The sequence below is a fragment of the Notamacropus eugenii genome, chromosome 4 (assembly GCF_028372415.1).
Source record: "Notamacropus eugenii isolate mMacEug1 chromosome 4, mMacEug1.pri_v2, whole genome shotgun sequence".
In the NCBI taxonomy this organism is placed as follows: Eukaryota; Metazoa; Chordata; class Mammalia; order Diprotodontia; family Macropodidae; genus Notamacropus; species Notamacropus eugenii.
In genome coordinates this window covers 154,112,635-154,137,963 of record NC_092875.1, presented here as the reverse complement: position 1 = coordinate 154,137,963, position 25,329 = coordinate 154,112,635, and the positions used below count along the sequence as shown (strand labels likewise).

General features: G+C 39.3%; 1 protein-coding gene across 1 annotated transcript; it reads right to left on the bottom strand.

Moving 5' to 3' along the window:
- Nucleotides 1–357: 357 nt before the first annotated feature.
- On the bottom strand, nucleotides 358–19,949 carry LOC140502362 (2-iminobutanoate/2-iminopropanoate deaminase-like). The gene is made up of 5 exons (XM_072606580.1): nucleotides 19,817–19,949; nucleotides 11,726–11,823; nucleotides 5,550–5,601; nucleotides 4,565–4,620; nucleotides 358–517 (listed from the first exon to the last, which is right to left on the bottom strand). The coding sequence occupies exons 1-5, from the start codon at nucleotides 19,947–19,949 to the stop codon at nucleotides 455–457; spliced, it is 402 nt and encodes a 133-aa protein (XP_072462681.1). The 3' UTR covers nucleotides 358–454.
- Between the last annotated feature and the right edge of the window lie 5,380 nt (nucleotides 19,950–25,329).

Sequence of the window (25,329 nt, the reverse complement as noted above, 5' to 3'; positions counted from 1 at the left end):
AAACAACCCTCTTTACTCAAAGAAGGGGTCCACAGGCATCACTAGAGTCCCAAAGGGGTCCATGACCCCAAAAAAGCTAAGAAGCATTGTATCAGTGGTACCATGACAACTCCTTGTCCATCAGGATAGGTGGCAGGGTGTGTGAGTGAAGCTATTTAAATACTATTCCAAGGCTCCCCACCCCCATCTCCTCCTAATCTGTAACTTTCATAATACCTTAAACATCTTTGATGGCTGACTTCTTATTTTTGTTTGGCTCTCTGTTTTCCAATTCAAAGTTGTGATAACTTTAATTCTGTTTTTACCCCTGACCTGGGACAACTTCTAAAGTTAATCATTGAAATGCTATTTCGTTAAAGTTGAGGATTTTCAACCGAAACAGCTAAAATTAGAAGATGAAGAGCCACAGTAGTCCCAGCTCAAATGCCACTATCAGCATGGATGAGCCTTCTTTTCATAGTAAGACACAAGTGAGTGGCCCCTGCATAGGTATCACTTCAATTTCCATATGAGTTCCCTGTGATTAAAAAAAAAAGGAAGCAAATTCTGTAAGAAATGAAAACAATTTCCAAGCTCCTAAAAATGTACCATGTGCTGGTCTTTTCCAAAGCAGCTCCCCCATTGTTCTGATGGGTCTTTAATTTTTACATTTTAATTTAAACTTTGGAGTTCCAAATTTTACACCTTCTTCCCTCCCTGCCCATCCGACCCCCCCCCCCCCCCCCCCCGAGATAGTAAGCAATCAGATACAGGTTATACATGTGCAATTATGTAAAACATTTCCACATTAGTCATTTTGTATAAGACAAACAAAACAAAAATGAAAGAAAGTGAAAAATAACATGCTTCAGTCTGTTTTTAATTAACATCAACTGTTTCTTTGGAGGCAGATAGTATGCTTCATCATTAGATTTTTGGGATTTTCTTGGATCATTGTATTGCTGAGAATAGTTAAGTCGTTCACAGTTCTTCATTGAACAATATTGTTGTTACTTTGTACAATGTTTTCCTAGTTCTGCTGACTTCATTTTGCATCAGTTCATGTAAGTCTTCCCAGGTTTTTCTGAGATCATCCAGGTTGTCATTTCTTACAACATAATAATATTCCACTATAATCATATACCACACCTTGTTTGGCCATTCCCTAATTGATGGGCATTCCTTTGAGGTCCAGTTCTTAGCCACCACAAAAAGAGCTGCTATAAATATTTTTGTACGAATAGGTCCTTTCCCCCCTTTTTCAGATGTCTCTGAGATATGGACCTGGGGGTGGTATTGCAAAGCAGCCCTTTATAAAGTTTGCTTAGGGCATTTCATACTCCAGTTAAACCACCATAATAACCTCCCTCCCTATCAATGCCACCTGTAGAAAATAAATACTTGGCAGTGGGTAGTCATAAACTAAGGTCAGTGGAAGCTATACTTTTATGGAAAGAAGGAAAAAGTGGGTTGTAAAATTCCACCTAAAACCAGATGCTAGAGGAAAAGCCAAGGAAAAACCAATAACGAAGATATTATAGCATAGAAAGTCTTCCAGGGAACAGGAAAAAAGTCTAAGTATGAGAATAAGACTGGTAACTAACATTTATATATCATTTCTGAATTTCAGTTTTGTACACAATATTTTATTTGATTCTTACAACATTCCCTGTGAGGCAAATATAAAACACCCACATTTTATAGATGAGGAAACTGAAGGTGGGAGAGGTTAAATGACTTGCTATTGGTCATACCATTCCACATATCATAGTCAGGATCTGCACCCAGGTCTTGCCTGACTCCAAACTCTGAGCTCTTTCTACTACCTGCTGCCACCAACTGCAAATGATGACTACAAAAACAAACAAACAAGAAGAATGAAATAGAAACTATTTCCTTTGGAGTAGTGAGAAACAAGTTTTCTAGTTTGTGGACTCCTTTGGAAGAGCAAAATGGACCACCTGTCTTCTCCCATTGACAGAATGACAGACTTTGAGAACTAGAAGAAAATGTAGGGATCCTCTAACCCAATACTCATGGCAGAGTATCCTTTGCCTTCAGGAATTGAGGTGCATTGAGTTTTTAAGTTGGCAACAATGTTGGGCCCTCTATCTGGGCCTTGAAATTCTTGTCCTCTCTTCCTTCCCTCTGCTCCTTACCCTTCCTCTTTCTTTATTTCCCCAGGACTTGCAGTGAAGAAAGCATCTGAAGACACAGATAAATAGCAGCAAAGAGCAGCTGGGGTGGGGCCGGGGAAATTTCCAGGCCTATCTAGTATAAGGCATATGTCTATTTACGACCCTTTTCCTACAGATCAGTTAATGAGGAAAACGGTAGAAAGTGTTTTTGTGTAAAGGAAGGCAAAGGATCTGGTATATGCTGCTGTTACAGATGAAAGTTTCATGCCTATGAAGAGCAGAAAAAGAACTATTTTAAGAAGCACAGCTTTCATACAGAATTTATAGACAGTTTTGGAAAGTAGTGTAGAAGTGAGGACTCAGAAAGTTGTCAGATGTGGACTGATGTCTCATTTATGTGGGAATAGTTTAATATCACAAAGAGGAAGAGAAAGACTGTATTTAATAAAACTAGAAAATCTAGGAAAGTAGAAAAACTAAAATTAAAACTAGAAGAATGTGAGTTTGAAGAATACAGTTTCAAGGGTATCAAAAAGACTACGTTGTGAGGACCTTTGAGGAGCTGCAAAGCATGATGGTATGCCTGTCAATTTGCATGGACATGCTTTATAACAAAAAAGGGTAAAACTAAGAAAATAATTCTATAAATTTCGATTGAAAAAGCACTGTTCATTTAACAGCAGAAATTGGGGGGGGGGGAGTGGTTTGAGGCTTTTGAAGTAAAAAATGAGTACCAGAGTTAAGAGGTTCTCATCTAAGCTGTTGGGAAGAACAAGAGGAATCACTCAAGACAGAAGTAGGAGAGGAAGGAAACTTGAAGACACAAGGAGGACTGAAGCAATGCTCCACTGGATCATCAAAGAGGCAGCAGTTAGGAGCAATCAGCTGGGAGATATCCACTACAGATACCTGATTGGTCAGAGAAAGAACGGATTTCATCAGCAGTGTTCCAGTGACAAAAATTGCTCTTTAGCACCCCTTAGAGTTTGGGAAAGGCAAAGCTTTTCATGAGAGCTTCTTGCTCTCTGCCACTACCTCTGGCTTGAAAAGGAAAAGCAGAGGGGTTTCTCTGCTGTGGTGAGCCTCCTGGTGGTGAGTTGGCTTAAAGAATGAATGAATCTCAGTAGTGATGCTGTGAATTCTATTCTCACTGGAAATCCCAGCATCCTGGTTTGTAAATAACTGGACTTGCTGATCCATATAACCCAGAGATGGCCAGCTATTCTAAGCATGGCTCAAACAGAACTGTTAGTCATTCTCATGAAGAACTAACACCTAAATATTCTTTAAAGGGCTGTGGTTCATTGAAAGATCTGATAAAGGTTATGTTTGAGTAGAGAAAGGTATTTGCCTAGCTAATAATGATCAACAGTTAAGTAGCAAGTGAAGAAGCCACTTGGTGGGTGGTGTAGATGTTTCAGAATGGACAAAATATATGGAAGCCTGTGTACTAGAGTTATGAGTTACCCTAAATATGTGGGTTTTCTCTCCTCATGTGTTTCCATGACAGGTTCCCATAAGTGTGTTATTGAATGCATTTGTGGGAGAGTGTGATCTACGTTTATATGTGTATCATGATGTATGCATATTTTCTTTAATATATTAGTATCCAAAATATTATTTCTTTCACTTATTAAATAGTTATGTTTAAAACTTAGAAGTATTATTACTATATATTTACTTCCTGGCTGTATAGATACAAAACACATTGAATAGGGGCTCAAGAACTAGAGTGGTCTGTGGGAGAAGTGTTCCATCAAGAGTCACCCCTTGAATCCTGAAAGAATTTGAATGTAACTGTGTGGTGCTAGTCTCTTTCTGGGAACTTAGATCTGTTAAAGTAAGAACAAATTAGAGGAGCAAGCCAAATTCAGAGAAAGAGCACGAATACTCCACTTCATTGGTCTCATTGAATGTCATCTGCCACATTATATAGTAGGGGCATTGGACCACACATCTCATTTTCTGGTGTTACATGCAAGAAACTTGTGGTACAGTATACCATTCTTATTGACAATCACTGATTTGGCATAATCTCCTCCTTCTTCAAATGAAGAAATGAGGCCCAGAGAATTTAGGTAACTTTGTATAAGGTTTTATATCAAGTTAGTGGTAGGCACAGGACTACTCTGAGTCCTAATCCAGGGAAGAGAAAGTGTGGTAATGCTGGTCATCCTGAACTTGTGTCTGTTTTGGCACCTCTGGGTTCTAGTTTCACAGTGTACCAAAAGCTGGAGTCCTATTGTATGAAAATGAGGCAAAATTTTAGAAGACTACCTTGGGCTAAAGTTTAGGCAACTGAATTTCAAAAACTCAAAGTATCGAGCAAAACACATGCACGTACACACACACACATCCTCCTTTCTCAATCCAGTACTCAAACCCTTACTGAGTTACAAATCAATCCAAAAGCAGTTTTGATGGAAGAAATAAGAATTGTTACTTACGAGAGGCAACGCAGCAACTTGGTAGGTAGATCTGGCTGGAAAACTACCTTTAAAAACTAGAAGTAAAATAATTCTGCATGAAAAGAACTCTGATGAAACAAGACTAAATATTTAACGTACAGTGAGGAAGGTAACAAGGGCCTCAGAGAGCAAGGACTATGGAAACAGCCCCATTTGAAGATTACATTTTACATATATATATATATAAAATGTGTATTATAGTATATGTAATACACATATACTATGTATACTATATATTATATATAATACATATGTACACTATATATAATATATACAACATATCATATATACTATATATAGTAGAAAATTTCATCTTTTTATCTTTGATTATTTTTTGATGCACAATCCTTGGCAACAATGAAGATTCATCTAATTCTCCTCTAAACTGATATTATTCTGATACTGATTTCAGGTCTTTTGATCAACTTATATTCTCATCATTTTGCTTCTATTTAGAATTATTTTCATTAAACCCATGAGCCTGGAGTCAAGGATATAAAGAGAAACCTCTAGAAATTAAAAGCAAGCAGGTAAATGGTTCATATCACAGAATTAATCATTTTAATTTAATTAATAATATTTTAAATTAATGAGGTTCAGATAAATTTTGAAAAGGAAGATCAAGATTTTCAGAGAAAGTTTAGGAATTAAGGAGTCTTCAATGCTGCAATCCATTTCTTAGGAAAGTAGATGAGAACAAGTAGATGTAAATGAAAAATAACAACCTACGTTGCTTGTAGACATCATTAAAAAGACTGAAGTCATTTACGTCAGCCAGTTGAACAGTACTCTTTACCACTAACGACCAATAGGCACAATCTCATTAGACTCTAGAAGTCAATGGGATAGATCCAGCATACTTAGAATAAATCGAAGGACTAATGATGTTCTCCTACTAAGAATCCTTTCCTACTTTCAAACAAATTTCAGTTTATAATAAAACACTTGAAATCAAATCACTCACCCTTACTGAAATCACAGCCTCCAGCCTTGAAAATTTCTCCATTTACAAGATCCTGTTGGGACAAAGCACAAAGCTGGAGGCACTGACAATTTCTGTTTCCATTTCAACATAAATGCTCCAAGTTGTTAAGTTTTATAGATTGGAGAGATTGAAGAAACAGTTGTTCCTTCAAGAAAAATGTCTAATCCATTTTCCACATCTTCAAATGCTTGAAGACAACAAATTATGTTCCCCTTAAGGATTTTCTTCTCCACCTAAAGCATTCTTAATTCCTTGAACCCATTCTTCTCAGATGGCATGGGTCAAAGCCCTTCACTACCATGGTTGGCCTCCTCTGGATACTCTCCAGGTTATCAATATCCTTCTTAAAATTTGGTGTCCAGACTTGCACACATTACTTCAGATGTAGTCTCATCTGGGTAGCAAACTATCACCTTTCTAGTCTTGGACACTATGGATCTTACAACAAAATCAATGATCACATTTTTGGCTGACATATTATACTGTTGAGTCACAGTGAGTTTTGCAAGACGCTGAACCCCAAAAGTCTCTTTCAGATGAATTTCTGTCTATTCATGACTCTCCCATTTCCTACTTGTAAAGTTGATTTGAAAGAAATCCAACTGATAAGACTATTTTTATCCCTATTAAATTTCATGTTGTTAGATCTGTCCTAACCTGTTAAGTTCTTCAAAACCTGGCCCCTTCCTAACTTTTTGGTGTTCTTATACTTTACTTTTATTCAAATATTCGGTGATCCAGTTAACACTGGCCTCCTTACTACTCCTTACATCTATGACACACCATTTCCCAGTTCCTGGGTCTTTCACTGGCCATCCCCCATTCTGGGAATTCTTTTCCCTCCCAGCTTCTCTGGATTTCTTCAAGCTTAAGCTAAAATCCTGAAAGAAGCCTTTCCCAATCCTCTTTGATCTTAGTGTCTTCCCTCTAGAATTACCCCCAATTTAGGACCTATATATCTTGTTTGTGAATAGTTGTTTGCATGTTTGCCGCTGACCACCAGCGTCCACTGAGTGCTTTGATGAGCAGTGAAAAGAAAGATCCGGGGCAGGTGGGAAAGCAAGAGAGCAATCCATTTATTCAACTGAGGGACAAGGCATTTAAGGGCTGTAACCACAATCACGTTCAGGCTGAGCTCATCCCATTACTTCACCATCCCATGACTTACCCACGTCCTTGTACCCGAAGCAAGTAATGAAGCTTATCTTGTTCCTGAAGCTAGTTCCTGAGTTCCCAGACCCAACTGCAACTTTCTGCAAAGAACGTCAGTATCTGCAGGAACATCAGGTTCCAGGGTCATGGAGAGCTTTTGCCAAGGTTTGTGTAAGCACAAGTCCCACAGGAACAGGCTTTGCCTCAGCTATGGCCTTGATCACGGGACTCGCACTCCCCTTAGCCCTCTACACATGTTGCCTCCCCAATTAAACTTTGAGTTCCCTGAGAAAAGGACCTATTTTTGCCTTTCTTTGTTTCCCTACCACTTAGCACAGGCTGATAAATGGTCACCGACTTGATTTAGTTTTTTTGGATCTCATCATGCAACAAATTGGTTATTTCTCTGTCATTTGACAATTCAATAACATGCCACCCTTTTATCCAAGTCATTGATAAAATTTTTAATAGCACAGATACCTGGGTTACTCCACTCCAATTTGACTGATTCCTTAATAATTATTCTTTAGGTCCGGTCAACTACTTCTGAATGCACTTGTCTACTTCTTGTCTGTTTTTCTTCCATAAGAATAGGATAAGGGACTTTATCTAAACCAGTGGTTTTCAAACTTTTGCCTCTGAGTACCTCTTTAGACTCTTAAAAATTAATGAGGAACGCCTACCTTACCCCAAAGACCTCTTGTTTATATGGGTTATATATATTGACATTGATCATATTAGAAATTAAGCCATTTTAGCATTATTATGACATCCTTTCTCTGAACATTTTGAAATCTGCTCCCCTAAAATTTAAGGTACATGTTAGATTCTATATAGCTTTCCTCACCTATGTCCATTTAATTTTAAGATGGAAGGGTCACTTTCCCCAAATTTCTCATTATTTTAATGATCAACTCAAGAAAAACAATTTCCCCCACTAGTTTACCTTTTGAAGGGCAAAATTATCATGAATCTAGTTGCCAAAGATGGATTTTCAGCAGATGTTTGAATAACTAAAGATCTGCCTTTACTACTATCACACTGCCATAGGAGGTATGTGATCTGTTTCCTCACTTGCCCTAGACTTTCCAATCAGATGGTTCATGGCAGAGACTAACGAAAACATCTATTGTTTCTGCCTTTACTGTTAGTTTTCACTCCAGAGTTACCCCTTCTTTCACTGTAGTTCTTACAGGTGCTCACACCAATGTGTCTTCCTAACATAAAATGCTATACAATCTGTACAATATGCATGTATATACATACAAGCATATACTATACAATTCAGAGGCACCACTCATATTTCTTGTTTCCTCTGAATCAAGTATATCCTTCCAGTGCTATGTGCTAGTCATTGTTCTCTTCTAGCTACATCTTAGTGACATGTATGAAGTTAAATTCGCTCTCTTGCTTTGGGATCTCAAGTTCAACTTACTCATTGCAATACTTTGTGCTTGCGCTCAGGGCCTAAGGAAAGCAATACAATTCTAGTAATATCTGTTTAATCCAGAATTTGTGGAATTCATTGAATTTTCCTCCTCTTCTAACAGTAGCCCAGAGGAAAGAAATGCATGAGCCTGACCACACACATGTAATAGTGTGTCCCACACTATCCTCACCCTATCACTGTTACGTCTTGTGTAGAAGTTTAGCATCGGGTTCTGGCCTTGTTTCTAGGTTCATAAATATGCTCATTGGTGTCTCAATATGTACTGATGCAAGCGATGCAGAACCCTGGGAGAGGCTTCCCCCTCTCCAAAAAAAAAATTCCAGGCTTCCTTCAGGGACATAAAAAATGTATCTCCCTTTCACTGATAGTCAGGATGCAACTAATCAGCAAAATATCAGATTGTGATGGATCAGATGAGTACTGGAGAGAGCATAGACCTCAAATTTTGGCAAAGTCTTCAACAAACTCCTTCATGTTTCTCTGATGGAGAAGACAGAGAGCTGCTGCTTAGCTGATGGTACAGCTGATAGGGAGACTCAAAACTGGCCAAATGGCCATTAATAATTCTATGTCAACTTGGAAGAACTCTAATGAAATCTCCTGAAGTGCTGACCTTGGCTGCGACTTAGTAAAAGCAAAGCAAAATCTGCTTAACTGATTTGCATATGGTCCAAAGGGGTGGAAGCTGTGATCTTTAGTCAGATAATGGAAGACTTGGAGAGGACAAGAGAGCTATCCTCAAATATTTGAAAAGTTAATACAAGAAAGAGGGATTGACTTGTTCTGAGGGCTTAAGGGAATTGGGTAGAACCAACAGCAAAAGATGGAGGAAGCAGAGAGGCAGATTCATGCAATGTGAGAAAAAGCTTTCTAGCATATCAGAGCTCTCTGAAAATGGAATGATTTGCTTCAGGAGGTAGGAAACTCATCAGAGGTCTTCAAACAAAGGTTGGCTAGTCTAATTATGGGATTCTGGTTTTGGTGAGGGTTGGACTTCATGATCTTCCAACTCTGAGATTCTGATTGACATGTCTGTTACAGTGAAAAGACATCATATTTAGAGTCAATACTACTTTCACTCACCTTCAACTGAAATTTAGCATTCCCTTTAATTACTTAAAGATACTATTTTAAAATTATTATTTTAAAGAACATTATTTGGAGAAGGGGGACCAGGACACCAAAAGAAAGGTTAAGATACCTTGGAATGGATGATATCTACAATTCATTTCTGCTTTACATTCTATGACTGGTTTCCTGTCCATTGAAGGTAAACACTGCAGTTTTACTGCATTCATTGAACTGTTTTTTCTCTCAGAGCCAAAAGACCCTTTTACTAACAGGCCAAATCTGCTAATCCCTTCCCCTCTCAGACAACTTTCCATCTACTCTGTATATTTCTTGTCTGTACCTAGCTATTTATACATTATCTCTTCCAGTGAAATGTGGGCTTCTTGAGGACAGGGTATGTTATTTGTCTTTTGCCTTTCTTTGTTAACTCCAACACTTAGCACATAGTAGGTGCTGAACAATACTTAGAGAGTGAGTGAATAGCTACAGTGAACCTCACTGGACATCCAAGTTGTTTTGCTGTTGTAGGATTCTCTCAAGAGGACTATACAGCTAAAAAGCCTAGTCCTCATCTGCTGGGTCCAGCAAGGTAACAGCCAACACAGCTTCTGGAGGAGAGTGAATCATAACAGCTTACATTTAGGTAGAGCTTTAAAGTTTACCAAGTGCTTCTCACAACAACCCTGTGAAGTGGTTGAAAAGAAATGTACTTTCTCATTAGGGAAAATTTATCACCTATGTGGAGATTGTGTAATGTGGAAAAAGTGCTGCCCTGGACTCAGGAAGGATCTGGATTCTAAACCTGCCTGACACTTGACCAGTTATGTGAACTTGGGCAACTAAGATGGATTCAGGAAGACCCCAAGAGCAGGGTGTGGAGTCAGGAAGATTCATCTTCCTGAGTTCAAATCTGGCCTCAGATACTTACTAGCTGTGTGACCCTGGGCAAGTCTTTTAACCCTACTGGCTTCAGTTTCCTCATCTGTAAAAGAAGCTGGAGAAAGAAATGGCAAACCATTCCTGTATCTTTGCCAAGAAAACCCCAAATGGGGTCACAAATAGTTGGACAGGATTGAAACAACTGAACAGCAGACGGGTTAAAATCCCATCTCAAACACTTGGTGGTTGTATGCCGTTGGGCAAAATAATTAAACTCTCTGAGTCTCAGTTTTCTAATGTGTAAAATGAAGAAGGTTGGGCTCAATGCTCTCTAAATTCCCTTACAGCTCTAAATCTGTGATCTTATGACCTCTCTAGGTCTCCCTTTACTCATTTGTAAAATGAGAATAATAATATGTGTAGGATTTAACTTACAGGATTGTTGTGAGGATCTAGTGAGAAAATTTATGTAAGGTGCTTTGAAAAAGCCAACTATTGCTAAAAATTAAATCCAACAAGCACTTATTAAGAACTTACTATGTATAAGGCACTGTGCTATGAGCTAGAGATAAAAAAGAAAAAGAAAACTCTTCTTGCCTGGGGGATAGAACATTTTCACAGACAAATATTTTTTTCACAGAGAACTATATATATGTATATATGTGTATATGTGTGTGTGTATATATATATATACACACACATACATTTCTCTGTGATAATGTTAGATAGATGAGAGACAGAGAGACAGAGAGAGACAGAGAGAGATATGATAATTTGGAGAGAGAAAAAATTCCTGAGAGCTGGAAGGCTTTTTGTCGGAGGCAGCATCTGGGCTGAGCTGCTTAAATAAAACTTGAGGGTTGTATTAAGCACTAGCTACCACCAATCTTCTGAGGTCTGGAATGATTTTAAGGGACACTATGCTGATTTAGGTGTTGCTAGAAGGGCCAGTGGTCATTTGAGTGCCAGAACTGTGTGAAGAATTCAACTGGGGTTCATCTTTGCTCTTCCTCTCCTACTGCCCCCACCAATGCCTCCAGTCCATCATCAGGTCCCTTTCTCAAGAAGGGGCAGCCGCTATAAGGAGAGGAAAAGGACTTACAGTAACAGATTCACTAAAGTCTAAGCCAAAAAATGAAGCAAAACAAACACACTGTGGCAAGCATGGGCTGTTGCCAGGGCAGGCAAGAAGCTTGGAGATACTGAATCCACCTTTGTACTAATGTTTGGTGTAATGGAATTTTCAACAGTGACTTCCCCAGAATCCTACAACTGGCATAGGGCAGTGGCTGAGACCTTGAACCCAAGTCTTCCTTACTCCAAGAATGCTCAGATCTCTTTCTGTTACCCTATACAGTCATATAAATTCATCCCTCAAATCCCATATACTTATATGATTCCTGGACACTGGCAGTCCCTTTTTGGGGATTTCTTAACACATATCTAAAAGGGAAATTAGCCATAACCTGTTACATTTAATTATATCAGCTGGTCATAATTATCAAACTTGGGACCACTCAATATAATTGAGTCTGATGGCATACTTCATATAAAGTATGCAAAGAAGGGCTTCCAACTGGGCAGAGGAAAATGATTTTCTTACCTGTTTAAATTCTTCTGCCAGCCCTCCTGACACAAGCTTTCCATTGGCATCTCTACAAACCTGTCCAGTGACATACAGTGTCCGATTGGTCAGCAAACCTTACCTAAAATTTAGAGAAATGTTGGGGAAAATGTTAAATCAGTGCTGAGAAAATTGTAAAGAAAAATTCCATTTTTATGTGAGGATACACATTAATTACATATTTTTAAATGATTAAAAAACAAAATTGAAAGTCATGTAATTAAAATATCCAGCTTGGCCCAGAGAAGAAAGGAAACAGACAATTCATCTCTCTCCATACAGAAGTGGGAGAACTATGGGTATAGAACATTGCTGTCAAATTTGGCCTCAGGACTGCCCCACCAGATTAAAATGTAATTGGAAAATGTTTAACATAATAAACAAAAATACAATATAACCTAGATAATGTGGATTTGTGGTTTTCTAAGTCAACACATGGCTCTCTAGGATCTGTTTCTATTTGAGTTTGACACCATTGGTATAAAACACTTCATGCATTGCTAGACTCTCTTGGTATATTGGTTATGCAAAACTTTTTCTCATTCTTTTTTATTCTTTGTTACAAGGAATGGATCCAGATCTGGGTGGAGATAAGAGAGATCTATTTGGAAATAAAGGTGATATAACAACAAAAGAAAGCAATAATTTTTTTTTCAAAAAGGGTCCAAATAAATATATGAAAGAATGAATGCTGTATACACAATGGGTGCTTAATAAATATTTGTTGAAATATTTTAAAAAGTTTTAGCATTTCTTTTCATAAACAAGGCTTGCCACTTAGAGAAGAAAGTGTATAGAAAGACCCAGTCCCACAGCACTTGTGACACAGTGCTAACTGGTTGATTGATAAAAAGCAGTGCCTTCATTTCAATGTTGATGTTGTGTCTGACTACAAGTGATCCCATTCTGGCTTTCTTAGCAAAGATACTGGAGAGGTTTTGTCAGACAAAAATCTGTTATGAAGAGAATCTGAGGCACAAAGGTTTGAGCATAATCTATTTATTAGCAAGGCTAACAGTTGCCAATAATAGAAGTCAATGGCCCCTCAGGGACCAGAGACACACCTTACAATCAGCGCAGCTTTTTATACAGTTTGGTGGTTACATAAGTTCCATAGATATAAACTAAATCAAGACTGTGATTGGTCTATAAAAAAGCTGAAGGGTGGGCACATTGACTGGCAAAAGGGGTCTTTAGAGCCTATAGCAACAGGGAAAACACAGAAAGTCCTGTAAAAGGTACTACAATATCAGGGAGACCAAGTACTTAGCAAAACATCTCCTGACTAGGTTGATTTATCCACCACTCACCTTCCTTATCTCTCTCAAGGGACAGGGTCAGCTTGTAGCCCTTAAGATTTGGGTACATAAACTCTACTACTAAGGCTTTCATTGATCCATACATATCAGTTACAGTGATTAACTAAAAATTCTGAACAACTAATCAATCAGTCATCAATAATCAATTTCACAGTTTGCCATTTCCTTCTCTAGCTCATTTTATAGATGCAGAAATTGAGGCACACAGGGTTAAATGACTTGTCTAAGGTCACACAGTTAGGAAACTTTTGAGGCCACTTTTGAACTTAGGTTTTCCTGACTCCAGGCTCAGCACTCAAACTCCACCCAGATGCATTTCATTACTAGGTATGAAAACTAACTGAATTTAGATTCCCTATCAGCATGACTCCAAATGCTGACTACAAATTCCAACAAAACAGAATGCTAAGAATGCTAATAACACTTCTAACAAGTTTATCAGCAGTGCTGGGACTGCTTCTCAGAGTATGCTATCAGTTCCTGATTAGCTAGATGGTTATATGTGGATGAATGCACAAATGAATGATGTATACCTCCAGTACCATCTTCCCTAGTGCAGCTAGTTTGGAAAGGGGTTGGGGGAAATTGTCCCTAGCTGTGAGATGAGGCAAATGGACTGGAAAGCAGAGGGCTCAGTCCAATGTTCAGACTGGCAAAAACTTTTGGATAGAAGTGCTGAGTGTACAGAAAATGTGTTTGCAACAGGAAAAGCTAACATATTTGCCCCCAACTGACCCTGATACCTAATCTTTTTTTTAATTAAGTTTTCAACATTCATTTCCACAAAATTTTGAGTTTCAAAATTTCTCCCCATTTCTCCCCTCCCCCCACCCCAAAATGCCGAGCATTCTAATTACCCCTATCACCAATCTGCCCTTCCTTCTAACATCCTTCCCTTCCCTTATCCCCATCTTCTCTTTTGTCCTGTAGGGCAAGATAAATTTCTATACCCCATTACCTGTATTTCTTATTTCCTAGTTGTATGCAAGAACAATACTCAACAGTTGTTCCTAAAACTTTGAGTTCCAACTTCTCTTCCTCCTTCCCTCCTTCCCTCCCTCCCCACCTATCCTCACTGGGAAGGCAAGGAATTCAATATAGGCCACATCTGTGTAGTTTTGCAAATGACTTCCATAATAGTCGTGTTGTGTAAGACTAACTATATTTCCCTCCATCCTATCCTGCCCCCCATTTCTTCTATTCTCTCTTTTGACCTTGTCCCTCCCAAGAGTGTTGACTTCTAATTGCTCTGTCCTCTCATTGCCCTCCCTTCCATCATCCCATCCTACCCTGTTTATCCCCTTCTCCCCCACTTTCCTATATTGTAAGGTAGGTTTTCATACCAAAATGAGCATGCATTTTATTTCTTCCTTGAGTCGAATGTAATGAGAGTAAGTTTCATGTTTTTTCTCTCACCTCCCCCCTTTTTCTCTCCACTGGAAAGCCTTTTACTTGCCTCTTTTATGAGAGATAATTTTCCCTATTCCATTTCTCCCTTTCTCCTTCGAATATATTCCTCTCTCATCCCTTAATTTCATTTTTTTGATATGATCCCATCCTATTCAACTCACCCTGTACTCTCTGTCTCTCTGTCTCTGTCTCTCCCTATGTGTGTGTGTGTGTGTGTGTGTGTGTGTGTGTGTGTGTGTGTGTGTAATCCCACCAACTACCCAGATACTGAAAAAAGTTTCAAGAGTTACAAATATTGTCTTTTCATGTAGGAATGTGAACAGTTCAACTTTAGTAAGTCCCTTATGATTTCTCTTTGCTGTTTACCTTTTCATGCTTCTCTTGATTCTTGTGTTTGAAAGTCAAATTTTCTTTTCAGCTCTGGTCTTTTCATCAAGAATGCTTGAAAGTCCTCTATTTCATTGAAAGACCACTTTTTCTCCTGAAGTATTACACTCAGTTTTGCTGGATAGGTGATTCTTGGTTTTAGTCCTAGTTCCTTTGACCTCTGGAACATCATATTCCATGCCCCTCGATCCCCCAATGCAGAAGCTGCCAGATCCTGTGTTATCCTGATTGTATCTCCACAACACTCATATTGTTTCTTTCCAGCTGCTTGCAACATTCTCTCCTTGTCCCGGGAACTCTGGAACCTGGCTACAATGTTCCTAGGAGTTTCTTTTTTTGGGTGTCTTTCAGGAGGTGATTGGTGAATTCTTTCAATATTTATTTTGCCCCCTGGTTCTAGAATGTTAGGGCAGCCTTCCTTGATAATTTCATGAAAGATGAGTCTAGGCTCTTTTTTTGATCACGGCTTTCAGGCAGTCTCACAATTTTCAAACTGTCTCTCCTGGATCTATTTTCCAGGTCAATTGTTTTTCCAATGAGATATTTCACATCATCTTCCATTTTTTCATTCTTTTGGTTTTGCAATCTCTTGGTTTCTCATAATTCATTAGCCTCCATCTGTTCCATTCTAATTTTTAAAGAACCACTTTCCTCAGTGAGCTTTTGAACCTCAGTGAGCTTTTGAACCTCCTTTTCCATTTGGCCAACTCTGCTTTTCAAAGCATTCTTCTCCCCATTGGCTTCTTGAACCTCTTTTGCCAACTAAGTCAGCCCATTCTCAAAGGTGTTATTTTCTTCAGCACCTTTTTGGGTCTCCTCTACCAAGTTGTTGACCCACTTTTCATGATTTTTTTGCATCTCTCTTATTTCTCTTCCCAATTTTTCCTCCACCTCTCCTACTTGATTTTCAAAATCCTTTTTGAGCTCTTCCATGGCCTAAGACCATTGAATATTTATTTTGGATGTTTGGGATACAGAAGCCTTAACTTTTATGTCTTTCTCTGATGGTAAGCATTGTTCTTCCTCATCTGAAAGGATGGGAGAAGACATCTGTTCACCAAGAAAGCAACCTTCCATAGTCTTATTTTTTTCCCCCTTTTTTGGTCATTTTCCCAGCCAGTTATTCTACCTCTGGGTCCCCTGTCAAGAGTAGGGTACACTCTGAGGGTCTGGAAGATCTCAGTTCCTCCAAGGTGTCACAGTCAAGTGTGTACCCTGGTCTGGGAGCAATCAGAAATTTTTGTGCCCAGAATCTGAGTAATAGAGTTTTGTCTTCACAACCACCTCGCCTCCAGTTCCACTAAGCCAGCACTGGGGGTTGGGATTCAGATAAAGTTGGGGGCAGAGCCACCATTCAGTGTGAGATAAAGATCAGCTGCTCAAATCCCTCAGGAGTATCAGGTGGGAGCAGGGCCACTACACAGGGCTGAGGTAAGAGTCAGCTGCTCAGTGCCCTCAGGGCTTTTACAATCCAACAATGGATGCAGGCTGCTGTAGGGACTGCTGTAAAAGCTGCTGCCACCCACCTGATGCGGCCTCTGGCCAGGGCTATGGGAAGACCCTTCTCCCTTCTTGGACAGCTAAAAAAACCCTCTCACTGACCTTGGGCACCTGTGGGTTGAGGGATCTGCCAACTGCTGCTACTGCCACTGGGGATTCCATGACTGGGGATTCTGCCCCCAGGCATGCTCACATCCTGCCTGAGCCTACCACGTGGCCAAGGCTGGGCTGGGCTGGGCTGGGCTGGGCTCCACCTCAGGTACAACAGACATTTCCCATCGGCCTTTCAAATCACCCTGGGCTGGAAATCTCTTCCACTCTGTTGTTCTGTGGCTTCTGCTGCTATAGAATTTGTTGAGAGTCTTTCTTTACAGGTATTTTATGGGCTGTGGGGGAAGAGCTAGCAGTATGTGCATCTTTCTACTCTGCCATCTTGGCTCTGCCCCTCCCCCCCATCCCTAATCTTGACAATGGTCAGTGACATGCAGGTAAGACATCCAGTGAGATTTTTTTTCCTAACTAGTCTTGTGATTTCATTGGTTTCCTTGTTATTTCTAACTAGTCATAAGAGTAATAATATGATGACAGCTCCATTTATGTAGCTTAATCACTTAAAGCAGAAGTAAACACTGCTCATAACTGTTCTGAGTAAAGTTAAACCAAATTAAATTATAATTAAGAAATTATTCAATGAAATGAATTAAAGTAAAATTGAGCACAGATAATGTTAATGGGTGGTTTTTGAAATTAGTATATGGCCTACAAGGATCTTTTGGTCCAGTTTAGTGGCCCCATTTCTATTTCAGTTTAATACCACTGTTTTAAGGCACTTTCCTCACAGTAATTCTGAGGCAAGTATTATTATTGTTATATGGGTCACAGAACAGCATAATTTACAAAGAATCAAATTAAGGGAAACTCAAAAGCAATGAGGAGACACATGGTAGGTATAAAGTTGTAGCATATACCAACAATGATTTGGATGCAATAAGTGGTAGAAAAGACATCGTTATGACGAGGGATGACAGATGAATGGCCAGAAGGCTCCACTGCTATCTATGATATGTCAGGAAAAAGGTCTCAAGAAAAATGGGTGAACTTACTTTAGAGAACTGATGGGAAGACATGGATGGCTTGCATCTGCATTGTTGAAGGAAATGTCAAATTAATGAGCTCACAGATTCATCAGAATATTTGCATTCTGGAGTATAACTAAAGCAAAGGAAGTGTGCAAAGTAGATGTCCACTCACTGGGGAATAATTAAACAAATTATGGGGGGGAGGGGGGCCGGAGCCAAAATGGCAGAGTAGAAAGACCCACATACTCTAGCTCTTCTCCCACAGCCCATAAAATACCTCCTCTCCCTTGACTGTGCCACCTTGGAGGAACTGAGAACTTACAGGTCCCCAGAGTATACCCCACTCTTGACAAAGGACTCAAAAGTCAAGTAACTGACTGGGAAAATGCTCAAAAAACAGAAAAAAATAAGACTATAAAGGTTACTTCCTTGTGAATAGGTATTTTTTTCAGAAAGAACAATGCTTACCACCAGAGGCCTCCAAATTCAATATGTAATGGTCTTAGGCCATGGAAGAGCTCAAAAAGGATTTTGAACATCAAGTAAGAGAGGTGGAGGAAAAATTGGGAAGAGAAATGAGAGCAATGCAAGAAAATCATGAAAAGCGAGTCAACCCCTTGCTAATAGACACCCAAAAAAATGCTGAAGAAAATAGCACCTTTAAAAATAGGCTAACCCAATTGGCAAAAGAGGTCCATAAGGCCAATGAGGAGAAGAATGCTTTAAAAGCAGAATTAATCAAATGGAAAAGGAGGTTCAAAATCTCACTGAAGAAAATAGTTCTTTAAAAATCAGAATGGAGCAGATGGAAGCTAATGACTTTATGAGAAACCAAGGAATTACAAAACAAAATCAAAAGAACAAAAAAATGGAAGATAATGAGAAATTCTAGAGTTCCAGAATTCCAGAGTTCAGAGTTGAGGAGAAAATATTTCAAGCAGCTAGAAAGAAACAATTTGGGTATTTTGGAAATATAATCAAGATAACACAAGATCTAGCAGCTTCTATATTAAGAGATCACAGGGCTTGGAATATGATACTCCAGATGTCAAAGGAATTAGGATTAAAACCAAGAATCACTTACCCCAGCAAAAAGTGAGTATAATACTTCAGGGGAAAATGTCGTCATTCAATGAAATAGAGGACTTTCAAGCATTCTTGATGAAAAGACCAGAGCTAAAGAGAATATTTGACTTTCAAACACAAGAATCAAGAGAAGCATGAAAAGGTAAACGGGAAATAAAGATCATAAGGGACTTACTAAAGTTGAACTGTTTACATTCCTACATGGAAAGATAATATTTGTAACTCTTGAAACTTTTCTCAGTATTTGGCTAGTTGGAGGGATTATACACACACACACACACACACACACACACACACACACATAGACAGAGAGCACAAGATGAGTTGAATAGTAAGGGATCATATCTAAAAAAATAAAGTTAAGAGGTGAGAGAGGAATATATTGGGTGGAGAAAGAAAGAAATTGAATGGGGCAAATTATCTCTCATAAAAGAGGCAAAAAAAAGCTTTTTCAATGGAGATGAAAAGGGGGGAGGTGAGAGGGAAAAAGTGAAGCTTACTCTCATCACATTTGGCTTAAGGAGGGAACAATGGGCACACTCAATTTGGTATGAAAATCTATCTTACACTACAAGGAAGTAGGGAAGAAAGGGACAAGTGGAATGAGGGGGATGATAGAAGAGAGGACAAATGGAAGGGAGTAACTACAAGTCAACACTCTTGGGGAGGGACAAGGCCAAAAGAGAGAACAGAATAAATGGGGGGCAGGAATAGGATGGAAGGAAACACAGTTGGTCTTACACAACATGCCTATTATGGAAGTCTTTTGCAAAACGACACATATTTAGTCTATTTTGAATTGCTTGTCTTCTCAGCGGGGATGGGTGGGCAGGGAGGAAGGGAGAGAAGCTGGAATTCCAAAGTTTTAGGAACAAATGCTGAGAACTGTTTTTGCATACAACTGGGAAAAGAGAAATACAGGTAATGGGGTATAGAAATCTATGTTGCCCTACAAGACAGGAGAGAAGATGGGGACAAGGGAAGGGAGGGCAGACTGGGGGAAGGGGTACTCAGAGTGTGAGGAGAGGGGAGAGATGGGAAGAAAATCTGGTACTCAAAATTTTGTGGAAAGGAGTGTTGAAAACTAAAAATAAGTAAACATTGAAAACTAGGAAAAAAGCAAATTATGGTACAAGGAAGTATGTGAACCAAGGAAAGTGATGTAGACAATAATCCTCACAACATAAACAGGACAGCAGCCACAGAACAAAGAAACAGAGACTTCGAATTTTTGTGGTTCTGTTAAGTAGCCTTGATGACTACCCTTGCACTAGAAGCGTGCCTCGCACGGCATTCTGGGAATTGTAGTCTCATGGCGTTCAGTTTGCACATGCGCAATTGCTCGCGGCGGCTGTCACAGCTCTGCCCAAGTGGAGCGCTGGAGCGGGTGGGTCTGTTATCTTCCCCGGTTCCCCCTCGCATATTCAGAAGGAAGTATTCCATCTGCTGCCTAATACAACGTTATATATGCATTGGTTGTTCAACGAGGGCTATTTAACAGACTGGTGCGTGAGGGGGGAGAAAGTTGTTTGGACACACTGGGCATGCGCGAGCCGTCTTCCCCCCTCCCCCTTCCTTCTTTCCCCTGCCACGGATCAGCCCCGGAGTTAAAGATGTAGGGAACCCACAGCTAGTAAGGCAGGCTGGATCTAAACTCAGGGGAAGGAGTCCTCCTGACCCCAGGGTCCAGCGTCTTATCTGCTGTGCCTGTGTCATCATCTACAGGCACAGTGTTAAGGACAGAATTGGCCTCGGATTTTCTCCCCTCCTCCTCCCATATACCCTATGATACTAATCCTTTTGGAGATATGTGTGTGTTTACAGATGCATATATACACATTATATACATATATATGTCTTGAATTTTGATGGTTGGAGAGATGAGAAGTGTTTTAATTTGCTTGTTTGTGTTTTCTACTTTCTGGGAACTTAAAAACTCTGGAAAAATTGTCTACCATGCACACATTAGGAAACAATGGGAGATAATATATAATACAACTATTAGACAGTATGAGACAGATTGTAAGGGGAGTGGGATTTAAAGGAGGAAATAAGGGTGGGGTTAAAGAATTGCAACTGAAAGTTTCATGATGCAAGGAGGATTCCCAGTTGGCTGATGATGACTATGGAACTGAAAGAATGGACAAGGGGATTGGTCCAGAGACACTTCTGGACAAACACCAAATTTGGTGTTTGAAAACTAGACACTTTTATTTCTGGGACCAAGAGTGGAGTATACATGACAGAGGAATCAAGATGCCTAGAGTTAGCCTAGGCCCAAGGGAAACTTTTGTATATGTATAGAATAGATTAGGAACACTGCAAGCTTTATTGGCTGGTAATGGGTTGCATTTGGACATAATTCTAACCACTTTACTCCATTATGTTATTTATACATACATATGTATCTATATGCATATATACATGTATATATGTGTGTATATATGTATATGTGTACTTATACATATTTTTATTCTGTTCGCTTTTAAATAAGCCCTAGAAAAAGCATTTTGTGGCCTGGAAATATAGATGCAGTGACATATAGATGCACTGAGTACACAGGAAAGAGATGGTGGTCAGATAAATAGGGTCTTTCAGCCTAAGGAGCCAGCCTGGTTTAGGGACCCAGGGAGTTCCAGAAGGTCTCAAATTGGAGTTGATTGATCATTGAAATTCAGTGGTAAAGAACATTTTACATGGTGAAATGCCTGGAGCTGAAGACAAGCTGCTGAGTCTAAAGAAGGGCTAGTACCTTGAGAATTGACAAAGAATCGATAACCTTAATGGCCCAGGGTTGAATTTTAGCATCTTTTAAATGGGGCTTAGATTGCTGTAGAGCTTAATTAAAAATTTACATTTTTAAAGGGGTAATGCTTTAACTGGGTGAAACTTCTGATGGAACAAGCCCCTATAAAGATATTTTGGGTAGGAGATCTTTCAGCACCCCTGAAAATGTCATAAGTAGAGTTCTTGGCTTTCTATGTGACTATGTCAGTGTGAGCCATTATGTTACAGATATATGTCTTGTATGTTCAAAGTGGTTTGTGTGTCATCTCCCCATTTGAACTGAGTTCTTTGAGGGCAGGGACCATGGTTTGCCATTGTTTGTATCCATAGTGCCTAGCACACTGCCTGGAACATAGTGGATAATAAAGCCTTGTTAATGATGATCATTACCCCTGAGTTAGGTGATACAGTGTATCAGATGTACAGATGCACAAACATGGGCCTGGAGTCAGGAAGACTTTAGTTTAAATTCAATTGTGAATTTAAAACACAACTCTTTTGCCTCAATTTCCTCATCTGTAAATGGGTGTAATAACAATAGCTACTTGCCAGGGTTGTTGTGAAGATCAGGTGATAATATTTGTAAAGCACGTAGCACAGTACATGGCACATAGTAAGCTGCATATGAACGTTAGCTGTTATTATTAATTACTATTAAAGTCCTTAACAATAACTGAGGCAGTATGGCATAATATAGAGTGCCAGATTTAGAGTCTGAGGACCTGGATTCCAATCCTGGCTCTGCTATCTCTGTGAAATTGGGCAAATCACTGCCCCTCTCTGGATCTTAGTTTCCACTGGTTGGACTCAATGACTTGGAATAGTTCCTTCCTGCTCAGATTTATCATTCTAGGATGTTAATAGTGGCAACAGTTGCTGAGAAAAACTTAAAATGTATTCATAATTTTTACTGTGGCAAGGACATAGGTAAAATATTTCACAAAGATTTCCATAACACTTATCCAGTGTTATAGAATTATAATTATAATTATAGCTTATCCAGCTAAATTTTAGTACTTAAAGGATAAAGCTTCAGTTATCTATAAATTCACTTAGAATACTAGCTAAGATTTATACAACACTTACTACGGTACTAGGTAGTGGGCTAAGTACTTTACAGATTGTGATGGCAATCAAACTAGAATGTTTTACTGTTTTTGTTTTACTAAAAGTGCCTTGAATAATGTGATTAAAGAAGATTTTTCCTACCCATTGATGGGTCTGCCATTGTGAAAAGCTTGATTAGGCAAGTTGTTTTGTAGGGTCCCAAGTACCTTTTGTTTTTTCTATTGAAGCACTGGGTCAGAGGGTTATGTCCTCTGGCTCTAAAAAGTGTATAAATACTCTGAGGGTGAGGTTTTACTTTGGGGCTTAGTTTTTGTAAGAAGGTTTGAGTACCAGATGAGGACTCTGAGTAGCTGTTTTAAGGAACCTGCTCCACCCCTCTCCACCTCCCACTCCCCACTTTGAAAATCCAGATGTCAATACTTTCCTGTCTGGTAATTATGATCAGACAGTTGGACTGTCTGTTGAATTCAGGCAGAGGAAACCATGTCTGTTGATCTTTGATTACTTTTTTGGTGCTTACTGACTGGAAGTTTTTGTTTGGCCAGATGAGGATTCTGGGAAGCACCTAAAGGATTCCTCTGGCTTTGAAAACCTAGAGGTTGGTGCTTCCTTCTCTGGTAACTATGGTCAGATAGTTGGACCTGTCTGTTGAATTCAGGTAGAGGAAGCAATGTCCATTGATCTTTGATTTCTCTGTATTTTCTTTGAAGTTCAGGGTGCTGACTCCCTTGAACTAGGTGAATGATGTATGTGCTTGATTAAAGTGATTGTTAACCCCTCAGAAGATGCCTCTCCTTTAACAAATGCAGATGTAAGAACCTGTGACAGCAGGCTCCCCTATGTATGTTAGGGTGCTTACTGATACACTGATGTTATCTCATTTGATCCTCACAACAACCCTGGGAGGTAGGTGTTGTTATCACCCCCATTTTGCAGATGAGGAAACTGAGGCAAACAGAGACTAAGTGACATGCTCCAGGTCACACAGCTATTAAGTGTCTGAGGCTAGATTTGAACTCATGTCTTCCTGACTCCAGGTCCAGTGCTCTTGCAAGTAATTAGCCTATATCTTTCCTCACTTTCTCACCTCTGTTCCTTGAAAAAGCAGTTTTATACTTCTTGTTTTTACTTCTCCTCTCACTTCTCAACCTTTTTCAGTCTGGTTTTAGCCTCATCGTTTGATTGCCTCCTCCAGAGTTACCACTGATCTCTCAATTGCCAAATCTGATGGCATCTTTCTTGACATTTTTGGCAGCATTCAGTACTGTGGATCACCTTATCCTCCTCCTAGATACTTTTTGAGTTTTTGTGATACTTCTTTCTCTCTGTTGGTGCTTCCCATCTGGACATTCCTCAGGTTCTTTGTTGGTTCAGAGACAGCTAGGTGGTATAGTGGAAAGTGTTGGATTTGGAAGTAAGAAGACCTAACTTTCAGTCTTGTCTCAAATAGTTACTAGTTGTATGACCCTGGGCAAACCAATTAGGTCCTCAGTTTTCCCATGTTTTTGTGAAATGAGGGTGATCATACCAGTCATCCTTGACTTAACAGGACTATTGTCAGGGTTAAATGAAATAATATATGTAAAGTGCTTTGCAAACCTGAAAGCAGTATATAAATGTTAGCTTTGGTTACTGCCTGCATAATGTATCCTACCTGTACCTCAAGGCTATGTTCTGTGTCATGAGAGTTGTCGATTTGCTTTCTGTTGGCTCCACTGTAGCCATTTTATTTGTATTGAAAATTAACCTCACTGGCTGAGGCTTTCCTTATAAGTGTAGAATTTAGCTGAAACCTCCAATAATTTAACCCAGATGATTAACAGTTAAAGGGTTAAAGAATTTCTGGCTTAACTTTATGATAAGCATGACCTGGATAGTTTTAAATGTATGAGAAACTGCTGTGCTGGCTGATTTATTTGCAACCTGACCTAATATAGTTTTTCCCCTTCTGCCTTCTTTGACATGTGAACTTCTTCCCTCTATATTAGATTGCTGTTTACAAGTTTCTCTTTTTTTTATAGATAAGGGAAGATTTTAGACCAAAGAAGACATAGAGAGCATTACAAAATGTAAAATAATTTTGATTATATAAAATTAAAAAGTTTTTGCACAAACAAAACCAATGCAAACAAAGTTATAAGGAAAGCAGAAAACAGGAAATTTTGGAGAGGATTCTGGGGAAGATGATGGATTAGGTCAAAAAATTCCAAGCTATCTAGATTTCCAGCAGAAATGAGATAATAATAGCATCTCAGGGCAAACATAGAGCTGTAGAAATAAATAACAGGAGGGGCAGAACAGAGGTTCTCCTGGGACAATCTGAGAAGATCTGAAGGAAAATCCCAGGAAGTGTTTGGTTGCTCTGAAGAGAAAAAACCTCCAAGCTAGAACCCCTTAAACAACAAGGCAAGCCTGGGTTTGGCTGGGTTGGAAGGCTGTCTTGGCCCCAGCCACAGGAACTTGTACCCCCAGGAAAGTGAGGGGAGTTGGGTGTCTGAGCAGAGGAAGATCTAGGGAACCTTTGCTGGCAAAGAATGCCAGATCCACCTGTGCTGCAGAGACTCAACTGGGGGGTGAGAAGTTGTGGTATATGGTTTTAATGGAATATTATTGTGCTGTAAGAAATGATAAGCAGGAGGATTCCAGAAAAACTTGGAAAGACTTCCATGAACTGATGCACAGTGAACAGAACTAATAGAGCATTGTACACAGTAACAGCAATACTGTGCAATGAATACCTGTGAATGACTTAGCTATTCTCAGTAATACAGTGATCCAAGACAATCCCAAAGAACTAATGATGAAGCATGCTATCTCCCTCCAGAGAAAGAACAGATATTGATCGAAGCATACTACTTTTCACTTTCATTCTTTTATATTTTTTCCTTTTGAGTGTTTTTGTAAAAAATTACTAATATGGAAACGTTTTACATAATTGTACATGTAC